We start from the raw sequence: 14,465 nt of genomic DNA on the forward strand, positions 1-14,465 counted from the left end.
TCCTCCTCCTGAAAGCCCACGACGCACCACCCACCCACCTCCCTTCGCTTCCCTTCCCCTCTCCTCTCCCTCATTCTGTCAGCTTTTCACCACGGCAGATCCTGGGAGAAGCTTCCCGCCTCCTCGGCCCTGCTTTTGGGAGGTACAGAGAACGAGACTGAGTGTCACTTGAGGTGACCCAGAAATGATAACGCCAGATGAACCCTGGACGTGTGCTATGATAACCACTGATTCCTACAGCACCGAGCAGGCAGTCATCCTGCAGCTCGGTGCTGTGTCTGCGGTAGCCCGGTTGAACCGAGTCTGCTGCACAGATTCCCACTGTGAGCGGCTATCATGCTCAGGAGCCACAGCGCACGGCATGCACATTGCAATGCACACTGAAATGGATCTCAGTGGCCCTGCATTATTGATGAGATGCATACCAGGCAAAGGAGCAGAGTGACTTGATTGCAGCATGGCACGTGTTCATTTATGCAAGCAGAAGCGGTGTAATTAATTGTCACCCTTTGCTCACAGCCCAAGTGTTCAGCCACACAAAATTCTATTCACTCCTTGTCAATTGAAATCACTCCTCCCGCAAGTGTGATCCTGCCTGCGGGATGGCTCCGTGCATGTGTCATTTTAACAGTTCAATTCAGGTGCAGGCTCGGTGCACTTAAAGGTCGGTGCTATTTTATGACCATTGTGAGCAACCCTTTATGGCCTGTTTTTTTCTTTCAACATTACCCAGCCATTTGGGGACATGAATATTCATTAACAAAAGCAAAGGGACATTGCTTTAATGATAGTTGAGGAAATATTGTCTCATTTGAGGTCAGGTACAATGAAACCACTTCAAAACAATATGGAGGATTTGGGGACCACAAAGGTTTGACATTACTTAACTGCTGAATGTTTCACCTTTTTTCTTTGATTCATAAGATACTGCAGTATAAGGCCATACGTGTTTGGAATGGTAAATACAGCCAACATTGAGCATATGTCAGCTACCTTATTCAAAACCAGAGGAAGTCATTTCTATATATTTGTTTTGCTTTTTAGGGCAGCAGTGAACTTGATGATTAATTAAATGAATGCATTCTTTTCATTTGTTATTTTACGACCAAAAGAAAAGTGGATTTTTTTTTATTGCACTGTATTGAAAGTCTCTTGGTGGTTTCATGAGTTTGATTAATTTGTTGCTATAGTCCATTTTAAAGCAAATATAGCATTGGCTACGATGTAAATATCTATAATCGATGTTAACAATATGCTATAGCTCATTTCGAATTGTCACAGACCTGCAAGTGGAGCTTCTTATTCAAAACACTGAGGCGTCATACAGAGTAAAGAGCGCATACGGTATTTTGCTCTGTCGTGATTGATAATAACGAACCTAAAATGAATGTTATGTTTTCTAAATCTTTGGATGACTGCTCATTGGTGGCCATAAGGCGGTAACCGATACAGGATGGTGTTATTTAGCCCTGTTTAATTCGTGGCGACATCAGCCATCAGAAGCTACACGCGCTCGAAGAAGGCCAATTGGCTCGCAGTTTTCAGAGCAATCGTGTGTGCGCCGTGTTGTGTCTTATGCATGCCGGAGGAATATTTAAATGGCTTGCGTTTTAATTGAGGCTGGAAGTGGAGCCCCAGCTCGCAAACGTGGAACAGCCCCCATCTACCGGCAGGCAGGCAGGCAGCCTCCCTCTCCTCTCCTCCTCTCCCCGCCTTGCCTCGCCTCTCCTCACCTCTCCTCCGCTGCAGCGCACAACAATCCGGACTGGAGCGTCTCCTCCGCCTTGCGCATCGCGCGGCCATCGAACCCGCACATCCGCAGGTAAGACCTTGACTTCCGGCCAGTGTCTTGGAATAAATACGGCAATAGGAGCCACGAGCAAAACATGACGCTTGTGTAAAGCAAAGGGGTAACTAACTAACAAACCCTCCTCAATAAAAAGAATAACTCTCGGGTTGTATTTATTTCTTTTTTAAGAGTTCGCTGTTAGATAGCTACACTGCGTATCTGGCGTTTGTTTCGAAATTACCTCATGTGCATGTACCTGAAGTCATTTCAATACAAAATAGATGAAAGGTATTAGGAAAAAATGTTTTCTTCAATTAGGGCAAGACAAACGTCATGCTATCAACGCCATGTTTCACGTCAAATACATTTCGATTTAAAATGCTTCAATAAACTGAAATACAGTGAACTACTTGTGTTTTTAATTGGATCGACTGCATATACATTTTTCCCTTGTTTAAAATAAATGGAAATCAGTTTGTTCCATACACTCAATACCTCATTTTTAACGATTAAATATCAGGAAATTGTATATTGTATTAGGTGCATATCTATGCCCCAAAATAAACAAATAAAAATCACTAGATGAGTATCTCACAATTCAGGCTTAAAGCAGTCCAACAGACTTCTGTGTGAAACAGTGATGGGTGGGGGGCAAAATGAGCGTGTTTACTAGGAGAAAATATCACAATTATTCATGCAAATCCACAAACGACACCAGCCCTTGTGTGCTACTCGCTGCGTGCTCACTGACGCGTCGCTAAATCCTTCTCAGTCAAATCAAATGTTACCGCTGGAGGCTACGGGTCAACACAATTCTCAAGTCGTTAAAAATGTTTCCATAAAATCACCGTAGATGTGAATGAATTCAACGCATTCCTTTTAATTGTGAGGAATTTAAAAAAATCGTGCACATCCTGTGTTCATGCAGGTAAAAAAAATGAAGGTGTGTGTGTGAGTGTGTGTATGTGTGTATGTATATATATATATAACGTGAATACACTCATACTGGCTTAATCTTGTCAGTGTGCAAATATGAACGTCCTTGCAATTCAGGTCCAAAAGCCTGCATCGGGGCTCCAATTAAAGGCTACACTACTGGATGGTGGGTGCGTAATAGTGTAAAACATCATCAAATGAATTGAGAATATAGACTATGTCTTATGGTGACCAAAGTCTAGTTGGTTTGTTTTATAGCATTTTATGGCGTGGCTCCATTGGACTTATTATTAATGTATATTATATTCTGAATTCCTTTTTTTTCATAACTCGTGTTACCTATTTTACCGACCCCTCTTAGGTGCCACTTAATTGCGTTATGTCAGTGGCGCCTTCATAATGTGGATCATATTATATCGAAAATATACGAAATTTCAGGAAACAGGTGAGAATTGACGCGGTTTCCTCCCCGCCCACCGATAGTATTATATTATTTTTCATTTCTGCCGCTTGGTCTGTTCGATACGTGGAAATTTTCACTGTACTTCTCTTGTCCTTAATTAAGTCCCACTGGAAGTAAACAAAGGTGCTGCATGGCCCAATTCCCGAGGAAGAGACAAATGAATGTAAGGTAATTACAACAGATAATCAAGGTAGCGTTATTAAATAAACTGTTAGAATAAAATTAAAATGTAAAAATGGAAGCTATTTAATGTGTGTGCATGAGAGTGGCAATATAATTCGGATATGATACAGCAGTGTCTTCTTTCGAAATATTTCATTGAAAAAGACCCCGCCCCCCCCACGCGCGCGCGCGCGCACACACACACACACACACACACACACACACACACACACACACACACACACACACACACTAAAGTAACTAAACACTTAATTGGAACATCAGATGAATTATTTTTATTGTAATAGTAATGATAATGCAGCTAAGTGGAAATTTAGGAAGGAATGTCGTGTAGTATCTTATTTAGTAATGTTTACATTTTAACAACGTACAAGTTCTTATTTTTGGAAAATAAACAGTGAACGTGACGAAACAAACTATTGGCCAGCCAAACAGTGACATGGTGACTGAAAATGATGTGAACAAGTTGATAGTGTAAAGTGAAGCAGTGTTGGCAGACTTGGGAGGATTTAAGGCAAGGAAGACACTTTGTTGAGCAATAGGAATGAATGGCGAGGGAGAGTGAGTGAGAGGTAGACAGAGAGGAGAGAGAGAGAGAGAGAGAGAGAGAGAGAGAGAGAGAGAGAGAGAGAGAGAGATGGGGAACTCCTCCTACCAAATTATTCAGGCTGGGCAGGCTTTGCGCTCTTCACAAATAGGACACGGTTCTCAAATACAGGCAGTTCCAATCTGACCTCCAAATACCAAATAGCCCTGACTGGGAACTTTGGAAGTGGGGGAAAAAAGAGAACAAAAACAAACCGAAGCTTGTGTCGTTATTTTTGGCCACTCTGCAGCCACCCCCCTCTTTCCCCTCACCGCGTTGGACTATATATATATATATTTTTTTTTTAATCTGGATGAGAGACATTCTGGAATCAAAGAACACGCTGGTGCACGACCAACAATCCTCGTCGTCCCACCCATGCTGCCGCTGTTGTAGTTTTCCCCCCAGTTTTTTTTTTCTTCTGTGCTTCCAGTTGCCTTTGCACGCAGCGGGCCGGGAGGTGATCCGACTGTTTGCATTTTGGATGCGCTGAGCCAAGCCAGCAGCACACCAATCGGCGTCCACGGTATATGGAAGTGGTGGGCTGCAAGGCAGAAGCAGCCGCTCGCACGTTGCGCCCAGGACCGGGAGCCATGCTTTTCCACGGGATCTCCGGGGATCACATCCAAGGGATCATGGAGGAGATGGAGAGAAGGTCCAAGTCGGAGTCTCGTCTGGCCAAAACCATGCAGATCAACGGCAGAGAGACGGTGAGGCCAGGACTTTAAATTCAATTGGAAGGAAACACAAAGATAGCCAATTTCTGAAGGGGTTGACGGCTGGGATATACCATTCCAATTCAAAATCTTTTCCCCAAAGATAATAACGGAGCAATTTTAATTTCTAACCATGACAAATAATGGGTGTTTTAACAGTCTCAAACAACTACAAGCATCACGTGTAGATCTAACCAAAAATATTTTCATCATAACGTGACACAATTAGCAAGTTGTAATAGTAGTTTTTTTTTTTCATTGACCAAGCACAACATGACGGATCTATTGCTCACAATTGGGATACAGTAGGCCTACACATAGTTGCTGTTGTAGACATGGCATCATTTCTAGATAAATAAACAAATAAATAAAAATAAATTAGCCTTTATATTGAAGTGGTAAACGGTGCACATAAAAGTAAAATGTGCGCATGACATTAGGCTAATCATGGCAGATTTTTGTGCACAACAAAAAATATTTAGTTTGGACTCAAATGTGCAGGATATTTTGCCTGCGGTGTATCACCAAGGCCAGACCACCTGGCATAGAAAAACATTTTGAAAATATCGACCAAAAAAATTATAGTATAATACGATTTTCGCGTAAAAGTGTATCACTGCGTGTCCATGTTATTACCAATATGGCAAAAGGGGATTTTTTTTCCAGACTGTGTACTGAAGGAGTTCATTGTTATGTCCAGACCATGCCCTCTATGAGCCCGGAGAAACCCGCCCTGTGCGCCGGCTGCGGGGGCAAGATCTCGGACAGATACTACCTCCTGGCCGTGGACAAGCAGTGGCACCTGCGGTGCCTCAAATGCTGTGAATGTAAACTTGCGTTGGAGTCGGAGCTAACGTGTTTCGCAAAGGATGGCAGCATCTACTGCAAAGAGGATTACTACAGGTAAGGGGTACACGAACGAAGTCTTGTACGAATGTTGGCAAAAATAGCTTTATTAAGATTTCGACGATCAAAGACCAATTGGATAATAATTTTGAGTAAAGATTATTATTTTACCAGGCTGCTGCTTTTCGTTTAGGATGACAATGTTGGGCCTGCATATGCTTTTAATCTTATTGTTGTGTTAATGTATATGCTTTACTGCATGCAAATGAATATTTGTTAGTGCAACCTTTACCAACATATACAATAATAAATGGGTGAAAAACAAATATATTGGTGGTAGTGACAGTCAAATATGTGTGTTTACAAGGCATTATCAGTGTCAAAAATACAGTAATTATCTGAGTCACTTTCAATGCAAATGTATATTATCTGCCTTCAAAGCACCATCTTTTTTAGCTGAATGTCAGGGAGAGAGTAGTGATGGAACCTGTTAGGAGGGAGAAAAGAAGCTCACCTTTTATACGGAGAAACAATACTTAATATTATGGATAGCTCTACATTTGTGACATCAAGTCAAATTAACGTACAACGCCGGTTTTTAAAAAGTGTTGCCAAGGGTGTTACATGTAAACGCATGCTAATGTCCAGGGGGGCCTGAACTCATACTACATTTGGTATTACGATTAAAATCACTCAAACGTCTCTGCCTCGGTTTTTAACAACAGCCTAATATGGAGACATGGCGTATTGTTTCCTAACATCCAAAAGACAATGTTTGTGTGTGTTTGTGCTCCCCGGGAGTGTGTTTTTGACGATGCGTCTGTTCCAGAAGGTTCTCGGTGCAAAGGTGCGCGCGCTGCCACCTGGGCATTTCCGCCTCGGAGATGGTGATGCGCGCGCGAGATTCCGTGTACCACCTGAGCTGCTTCACGTGCACCTCGTGCAACAAGACCCTCACCACTGGCGACCACTTCGGCATGAAGGACAGCCTCGTCTACTGCCGCCTCCACTTCGAGAGTTTGGTGCAGGGCGCCGACTACCACCCCCAGCTCAACTTCGCCGAGTTGGCGGCCAAGGGCGGCGGCCTGGGCCTGCCCTACTTCAACGGCACCGGCACTGCTCAGAAGGGCCGGCCGAGGAAAAGGAAGAGCCCCGCCATGGGCTTGGATTTACCGAGTTACAACACAGGTGAGACCCCCCCGCCCCCTCACACTCGTAACACACAATAAAGTTTTTTTTTTTTTTTTCCAAAACCAACCTTCCCAACATAGCTTCCTAGAAGTTTCCACATTCCCAATTTTATCAAACACAACACGAGAAAACCTTTCCCAAGTCTCACTCGTAGAAAACATAAATTAATTAGATCAGTGTTTCACAACATTTATTACACATGGAATACTTTACAAAGAGCTACTTTTTTTGAGGAAGATTACATCCACAAACAAATCTCACAAAAAGTGGAAACAGAGGTTAATTGCCATCTAGTGGAAGAGCACTTAATTGTTCTGAATGTCAATATACGTCACTGTCTTAGGTTGATGAACAAATATATATTATTGTATTTCATAAATAATTTTCAGACCAATTAAATGAAATTGCACAATTTCATGTGACAAGCATGATAATCTTTCATAGCTCATGTATGAAAAAAAAAAACGGAGTGCAAAAACAGCTTCCAACCTGTATGGAGTCAAAGTACATTTTTACATAAAAATTAATCCATCTACACACCACCGCCCCAAATAAGTCACAATTAATGGATATACGTGTAGTCTCGTGGAAGAGCAGTTAATTGCCTGCCTGTCACTCCATGACACGAGCATAAATCGGTAAATTATTTGTAGTAAATGGTTTCGGACCAATTACGCGGGATTGCACAATTTCAAGCAATTGATAATATCTCACTACATAAGGAAAAAGAAGGAAAAAAACAATTAGCAACACAAAGGTTTTTACATTAATGATTTTTCCAAAAACAACACGAAGAAAACATTAGCAAAATCTAACTTGTGGAAAAAATTATTCCAATAGATCAGTGTTCGCCACCCCCACCCTCCTCCTTTTTTTGTGAGTCGAGGAACACATTTGAATGAGCATAAAATCACATGGAACACTAACAAAACAAAGGTTTCACAAAAATCGGTCATCTTATGGAAGAGCATTTAATTGCTCTGCGTGTCCCTATATGTTGCTAAAATAGATAAACAAACAAAGATACATTAGTGTCTGGGAAGAATTATTTTTTGGTCTAAATTGGTATGCTTGTACAATATATCTATGTATCTATCAGTTTTTGCTACCTCTTTTTGAGCCAAAGTACATATTTTACATTACAAAAAGATCTCATCTCCACGTATCCAAATATAATTTCTATCGAGTGGAAGAGCATTTAATTGTTATACCCGTCACTATACACCGCTGTCATAGATAGACAAACAAAGATTTCTTATTTGTAGAGATGAAATAATTTTCGGACGAATAAGTGAAAATTGCACAATTTGCTGCGACACGCTTGATGATCTCACACGGCACAGTGGTTGACAATTACTGAATTAAATGATGAATTTAAATGTCCGTTTATGTAAGGGGTTGCATGTCTGGATGAAATAAATCTGCCCTGAAGGTAACCGATGGCCTTAGTCACCAAATAATTAATTTACCGTCATCCGTTCATTTTCACATCAATCACACGTGTAAACAGTCACTGCGGTTGTTTGGCCAAATTAAATACAAAAATATACGTTTTGCACATTCTTTGTCTGTTGTCGGTAAGTAAATATTTGACTGAAGAGGATTTTGAATTACCGGTACAAAAAAAAAAAAAAGGACAAAAAAACCCTCTTGTACGTGCTCCGAGTCGCTGGACCCCGCAGCGTCCCAATTTTTCGTGTCTCTTTGCGAATTAGTGCGCGCTTGATAAGCGAGTCATTGTGCGGCCGAGTTGTGTTCCCGATGAGTGGGGGGAGGAAGAAGGGTAATCTGCGCGTTAATTGTTCTCCGTTAATTGGAAGCGACGTTGGAATCCCGGCCGGGCCTCCAGCGCTGCGGCCAGGCCCAGGCCGTCGTTCTCAGGCCACTGCATGCCGCTCCATGCATCAACTAGATACCACAAACAAGATTCTCTTTCTTTTATTCCTTTATGCAAATGAGAGCTTTTCTCATGGAACCCTAGGATGAGATTGATTTTAAATTGCCAGTTGAAAAAAAAATGCATGCATACTTACATTATACAGAATCAAGCACAAATAATTTGGGGTATCTATAACAGTCTTAATTTTCCTGATTTCTGTCCTTATCTGCGGCATGAATCTTTTCAAAACGATTATCAAAGCTGTGACTAACGATGAACAATCAAACGGGATTGTTAAATATGAACAAAAATAGGAGACGATTAAATCAGTTTGAACGTGTACAAACCTTTGACACCCTTTTCATTGTAGTCTCCCCAAAATGTTCCTGTTAATATCCGTCACTCTGCGCACATCTGAAACCTCATCTTTGCTACAAATAGGATCCGATTCCGCTGTTGTTTTGATGTTATTTGTCTCAAGTGAGCCTTTTCTAGCTTTGTTTTGAACACGCCGAGCTCGCTGAGTGAGTCTACTGAGTATTGTTATTCCACACCTCTCCATTAGGTTAGGTTAGGTCTTCTTTGGATACAGAGACCCCTAGTGGGTAACTGTTGTAAAACAATGTGTGACACAGATGCCAATAATCTGCTTTTTATTAGTGTGAATCGGTGCCAGGCTGAGCTGTTGTGACAGCCGAAATAACATGAACCATCACATTCTGCCAAGTATGATTGCACATGTTGTCCTTTTTTTATTTTGAGCCTCAAGTTCACAGTCCAACAGCGTACTATTAAAAAAAAAATGGTATGTTACAAGCATCAGGACAACAACGTAACCTTCAGTGGTACCCGGTGTAATGTATTCATGTTCAATATATGTGGCAAACCATTATAAGTTGTTGTCACAGTTGGTAATAATAATGCGCTGGAGACGTGTGTTGTGGTTTGGAATGATGTGCCACAGTCAGTTTACCACTCATTATGCATTCAATACATTATTACAGTGTTGCAGAAAAGTTCATTTACTGAAGTAGTTCTGTTCAAAAATTGACATTTGATGCAAAACACAATATTTGACATAATTTGAAATATGAATATGTCGACAAGGCTAGATATATTTATCAAAATTCCAAAAGTATATTCCAACAGACGTAGATTTTTATAACCAATTTCAGAAAGCCATTGATGAAATGTAGCCTTTTTTCACCCCCAGGAAAAAAAAAACATTAATAGGAAGAGGGCTAATATTATATTACACATCTCATTAAGATGTGAGATAGGTTGAGCAATGTTTTTAGATTGATGATACGAAATGATGTTCAGACAGATTCTTACAAAAATGGCAAATGTACTTTTCAGTAGCTAAATTCCAACCTATCTACTTATCTATCTATCTATCTATCTATCTATCATATATATATATGTGCGTGTGTGTGTGTGTGTGTGTGTGTCATATTCTAGTTTTTTGAGATGGTGAATTTGGGGGTTTTGTCAGCCGTATGTCTTATCATCAAAATTCTAAAAAAAAAAAAACCCAAAAAACCCTCAAAAATCGAATAAATCACTGCGTGCAGTGAATCTCAATAATAATATGTTATTTTAATGATTTGTAAGTAACCACAATTAAGTTTTCCACAAGATCTGTCTGAGCCACATGAATGCCGAGCCACACAAACATGTTGACTATTTGATTTCACCACTGCTGCCGGTTGACGTCGCTCCGCCGTCTGCTCGCAGGCTGCAACGAGAACGACGCAGACCACTTGGACCGGGACCAGCAGGCCTATGCGCCGACGCAGAAGACCAAGCGCATGCGGACCTCCTTCAAACACCACCAGCTGCGGACAATGAAATCCTACTTTGCCATCAACCACAACCCGGATGCTAAAGACCTCAAGCAGCTGGCCCAGAAGACGGGCCTGACCAAAAGAGTTCTGCAGGTAAGCACGGATCTGTTTACCTTCCTCATATGATCAGTCCCCGAGTGTTCCTGCATCCAGCCCCGAATCCATGACCCCCCCCCCCCACCCCCTCACCTGCCATTTCACCCAAGAACTCACATTTATTCTTTCTTTTGTTTTTTTCATTGAGCCATGATGGATGTAATCATTAGCTGGGTGTTTGGGATGTAATTTGCTGTTTTTGGAGGTAGCAAGGAGTTGATTAGTGTTTGATTTCAAAGAAGAGTGCACATGTTCTTTCAATTTCCAACGGATGATCATTCCCCTTTTCATTTCTGTGCTGAGATGAGGAGCGGACATAGATGTATGGCGCCCTTAACTCCCCAAATCTTGTTTCAATTCATGTTGATCTCCAGCTGTAGTTGTGTGCTGTATTTCTTGAAAGCAGTCGTACAACAACACAAAGAGTAAAAGCCGCCCTGGCGTTGGTTTGCAGGTTTGGTTCCAAAACGCGAGAGCCAAATTCAGAAGGAACGTTTTACGACAGGAGAATGGAGGTGTTGATAAGGCTGATGGCACCTCACTCCCTCCGCCCTCGTCCGACAGTGGGGCCCTGACCCCCCCCTCCAGCGCGGCCACACTAACAGACCTGACAAACCCCTCGATTACCGTAGTGACGTCCGTCACCTCTAGTTTGGACAGCCACGATTCGGGGAGCCCTTCACAAACTACCTTGACGAACCTTTTCTAAGCTAGAAGACTGTTTTTTCTTTTGCTTTATAAATGTTATTTTCTCTAATTGAGTTTTTTTTTCTTTCTCACGTTTTTTTTTTTTTTTAAATTGGCCTTTAAATCAAGCAGCGATGGCTCCTTTGAAGAGTGTGCAAGAGCAAGAAGAGCAGTGGCCGCATTGAACTTTTGTAGAACAAACAAATGTGTAGCATTTGACAACCTCATGGCAGTGACGGACTTTGGGAAAGGACTTTCAGAAAATCATCGGGGAAAACAATAACTAAAAGCCTGGAACTTAGTTCAATCTTCATTTGTACATTTGTATTGAATGATTACAAAATTGAGCCCTTTTTAATTACTGGTGAATTGGTGAACTTTGCCCTCCGAAACATGTAATTGTTTGCTTCCCATTTCAGTTTTTGTTTGTGTTTTGAAATCATTTGGGAAGCAAAACTTGTCGAATGTTCTGTATATGGGTCCAAATCCAGAAAACAGTGTTTGAATCCTCTTCTTGAATGTCTCCCATCTGTATGGCGATTGAATCCGATATCAAGATAGAACCCCAACATATTTTATGACTTGTTTCACACATTTATTGTGCTAATAGTGGTAACAATCACCCAATCGTAGCGGTAGCAAACGTTTCGTCGTTCGACAACAAATTTGGATCGGAGAACAGTTGATGGGCACTGTCGGAGTCCGCTGTCACTTCTTGTTGGCCTGCTGGATGAATTGCAGTAAAATTGAACCCAGTAAACACATCCGCAGATCGAGTCAATTGCACAAAGCCCCCCCCCTCCCCCAACAGTAAAAAGTGCATTATTGTTTTATCATGTTGCTCAGGGTGATTTTTTTTTTAATGGAAAAGGGAGTGTAGTATAACGATGAAGACTGGATTTGTAGAACTGGCATTGAAAAAAAAAAAAGGCTTCAGATAGGTGAAGTTCAGTGTAGGTGGAATCACGTTTTCTCCTGACATTGACTTTCTGGAAAAACACTTGCCACTGATCAGACCAAAAACAAAACAAAAAAAAAAAAAACAAAAAGAAAAAAAAACCCGAAACATGTTTCTTCTGGCTGAAAGGTAGTGAGAGAGAGAGAGGAGCAGAAGACACATTTCCATTGTGTGCGTCCTAATTTGTTCTCTTGAAGAACAAAATGGTACTCCGAGTCTACTTGATGAAGTAGATGCCTAACTCAGTTCTACTCTTATGTGCCTTATGCGATGACGTGGGAGAAAAGGTTGTGAAATTCAGGATTCTGTGTGTTCTTTGTTATCTGATTCGCACCCTTCGGACGCCTCACTAGTTTTGTACTGTTTTGCATCTTATTTTCAAAGATCTTTTTATGGTGTATCCTGTTTTGAAGAAAAAAAAAAAAGAAGAAGAAGAAGAAGGGGGGAGGGGCAGCGATGTCATAGAAAGCATTTGTGCACTCTTTCAGATATAGTTCCAAGAACCTTATATATTGATCTTCGTGTTAATAGTTGAGTACAGTAAGTGTTCTATCAAGATTGTCCATGTTTCCCTGTTTCTTGATAAAGATGGTGTATAGAAACTATTTCCCCTTAAATATTTATGGACCAAAACGGTTGTTATATATCTTATTAAATTTGTGTGAATAAAAACAATACTTTGCTTTAAATGGCTTTTTATTTTTCATTGCACTCGCCATTTTTGTGTTCTTTCTTGAATACCGTTTTTTTTTCCTTTTGTCACATCAACAGCCCAGAGAGCGTTTGCTTTGCAGCAAGCCGTTGACTGACCCGTCGTTCCTCATTTTTGCTTCCATTTTAATTTCTATTTCCTCTTTTATGATGTTTTTTTAAACGTAATGCCCCATGGATTTGCATCCAAAACCCTGCAGTCCAAAACTTTGAAATTTGCTTTTTAATGCATGATCATGGCTGTAGGATTTGAATCGACAGAATGCCGCAAAGCACATATTTACATATGTATAACGTGGTAAACCTAAAAATGAAGTCAAAATCAATGCAGACCCCGTAAAGTCAGGTTGATCTGTAGTTAATATATTCTTACTCTATCATTTCTTTCAGGGAGAACAAATCTTGGGGCATTACAGCCATACATCCCGACGTTTGAAAATTCCCTAAAGTATTAACAGAAGGGGGAAACTTTGATGGGAGTTCCTCACCATTGAAGACAAAGACAATATTAGGATAAGATGATATAGCATATCGAGATCAAATATTCACTTGCAAGTGTACAGCAGATGTTGTTTGGCCACAGCAGAATGAGTTGTTTGAATCCACCCAAGCGAGGAGAGCGCACCATGTATGATACTGATGATGCCACTCAATGTTTGTACTGGAAGGACTCATGCAAAACTATGACAATAAAATGTATTGTGACGTTTAAAAAAAAAAAAAAAAAAAAAAAAAAACTACTCAAACTACTCCACAGAGGCCACACCACATGTAAAAACCAACCCAGACCGTATTCCCATCACACATGCACACACACACTTCTCTCACGGCCTCCTATATGAAAGCACAGCACAGTATATATACATCCCATAAAGTATTTTTTTTTTCTCAACCACACACGTTCTGCCCCCACTGCCCTGTCCTTCTACAGCACATACAAGTTTTCTGTGTTGTCACGAGGGTCCTTTTTTGCAAAGCACACGGCCTCCTTGAAAATGGGCATGAGCAGCAACAGCAGGATGTCCGTCAAATGTGATGCGCGCATGAAGACGACTGCGGAGCTGGAGCTTTGCCATCTGTCTGTGGCGAGCGACGCCAGGATGGGAATAAAACGCAGAAGGAAGAGAGTCTCATTTTGCATGCGCCTTATTGTTCACGATATACTTGAGGTGTATATTATTTGCTTTGAGTCGCTGTGTGATTGTCCGCTGCAAAATAAAATATGGGAAAATCTTGTCCCTGACGTGTTTACATGTGTTTAGTACACATTATAGGGGATAATAGACCTACAGTGTTCTTGACATTAAGCACACTGTAGGTGGAATCAGTCACATGACCCCTTTCACATGACTACGATGAGCTCAAGGTATGACAGAACGTGGCCGGATATTCTTTCATTGAGCTTCACTGATTTCAAATCTTAACTCCAGAGGTATTTTTAATGGCAGTGTGACAATGGACTGTAATGTGATTGTGAGCAGACAAATCTGTCGCGTTATTGCATCAACTTTTTATGTTTCGTGAAACAATGATATATAAACATGTGGAATGCATTTCTTAAACACTGAATTTATGTA

The 14,465-nt window shown here is 41.1% G+C and overlaps 1 protein-coding gene across 3 annotated transcripts; it reads left to right on the plus strand.

The window, feature by feature from the left end:
- Positions 1–1,742: 1,742 nt before the first annotated feature.
- Positions 1,743–14,465, plus strand: lhx9 (LIM homeobox 9). Of its 3 annotated transcripts, XM_019875458.1 has the most exons (6): positions 1,743–1,822; positions 4,391–4,667; positions 5,374–5,576; positions 6,349–6,707; positions 10,327–10,529; positions 10,987–12,866. In XM_019875458.1, the coding sequence occupies exons 2-6, from the start codon at positions 4,488–4,490 to the stop codon at positions 11,239–11,241; spliced, it is 1,200 nt and encodes a 399-aa protein (XP_019731017.1). In that variant the 5' UTR covers positions 1,743–1,822; positions 4,391–4,487; the 3' UTR covers positions 11,242–12,866. The 3 variants fall into 3 exon arrangements, with proteins under 3 accessions (XP_019731017.1, XP_019731019.1, XP_019731018.1); XM_019875460.1 differs by lacking the exons at positions 1,743–1,822; positions 10,987–12,866 and adding an exon at positions 13,279–14,465 and having other exon boundaries at positions 3,594–4,667; XM_019875459.1 differs by lacking the exon at positions 1,743–1,822 and having other exon boundaries at positions 3,594–4,667; positions 6,352–6,707.

The sequence above is a fragment of the Hippocampus comes genome, unplaced genomic scaffold (genome assembly GCF_001891065.2).
Source record: "Hippocampus comes isolate QL1 unplaced genomic scaffold, H_comes_QL1_v1.1 scaffold132, whole genome shotgun sequence".
Lineage (NCBI taxonomy): Eukaryota > Metazoa > Chordata > Actinopteri > Syngnathiformes > Syngnathidae > Hippocampus > Hippocampus comes.

Coding starts and splice junctions, on each gene's coding strand:
- lhx9 (XM_019875458.1), top strand. CDS start 4,488: ATGGAAGTGGTGGGCTGCAAGGCAGAAGCAGCCGCTCGCACGTTGCGC. Junction 4,668..5,373: donor AGATCAACGGCAGAGAGACG/GTGAGGCCAGGA, acceptor TGTTATGTCCAG/ACCATGCCCTCTATGAGCCC. Junction 5,577..6,348: donor TGCAAAGAGGATTACTACAG/GTAAGGGGTACA, acceptor CGTCTGTTCCAG/AAGGTTCTCGGTGCAAAGGT.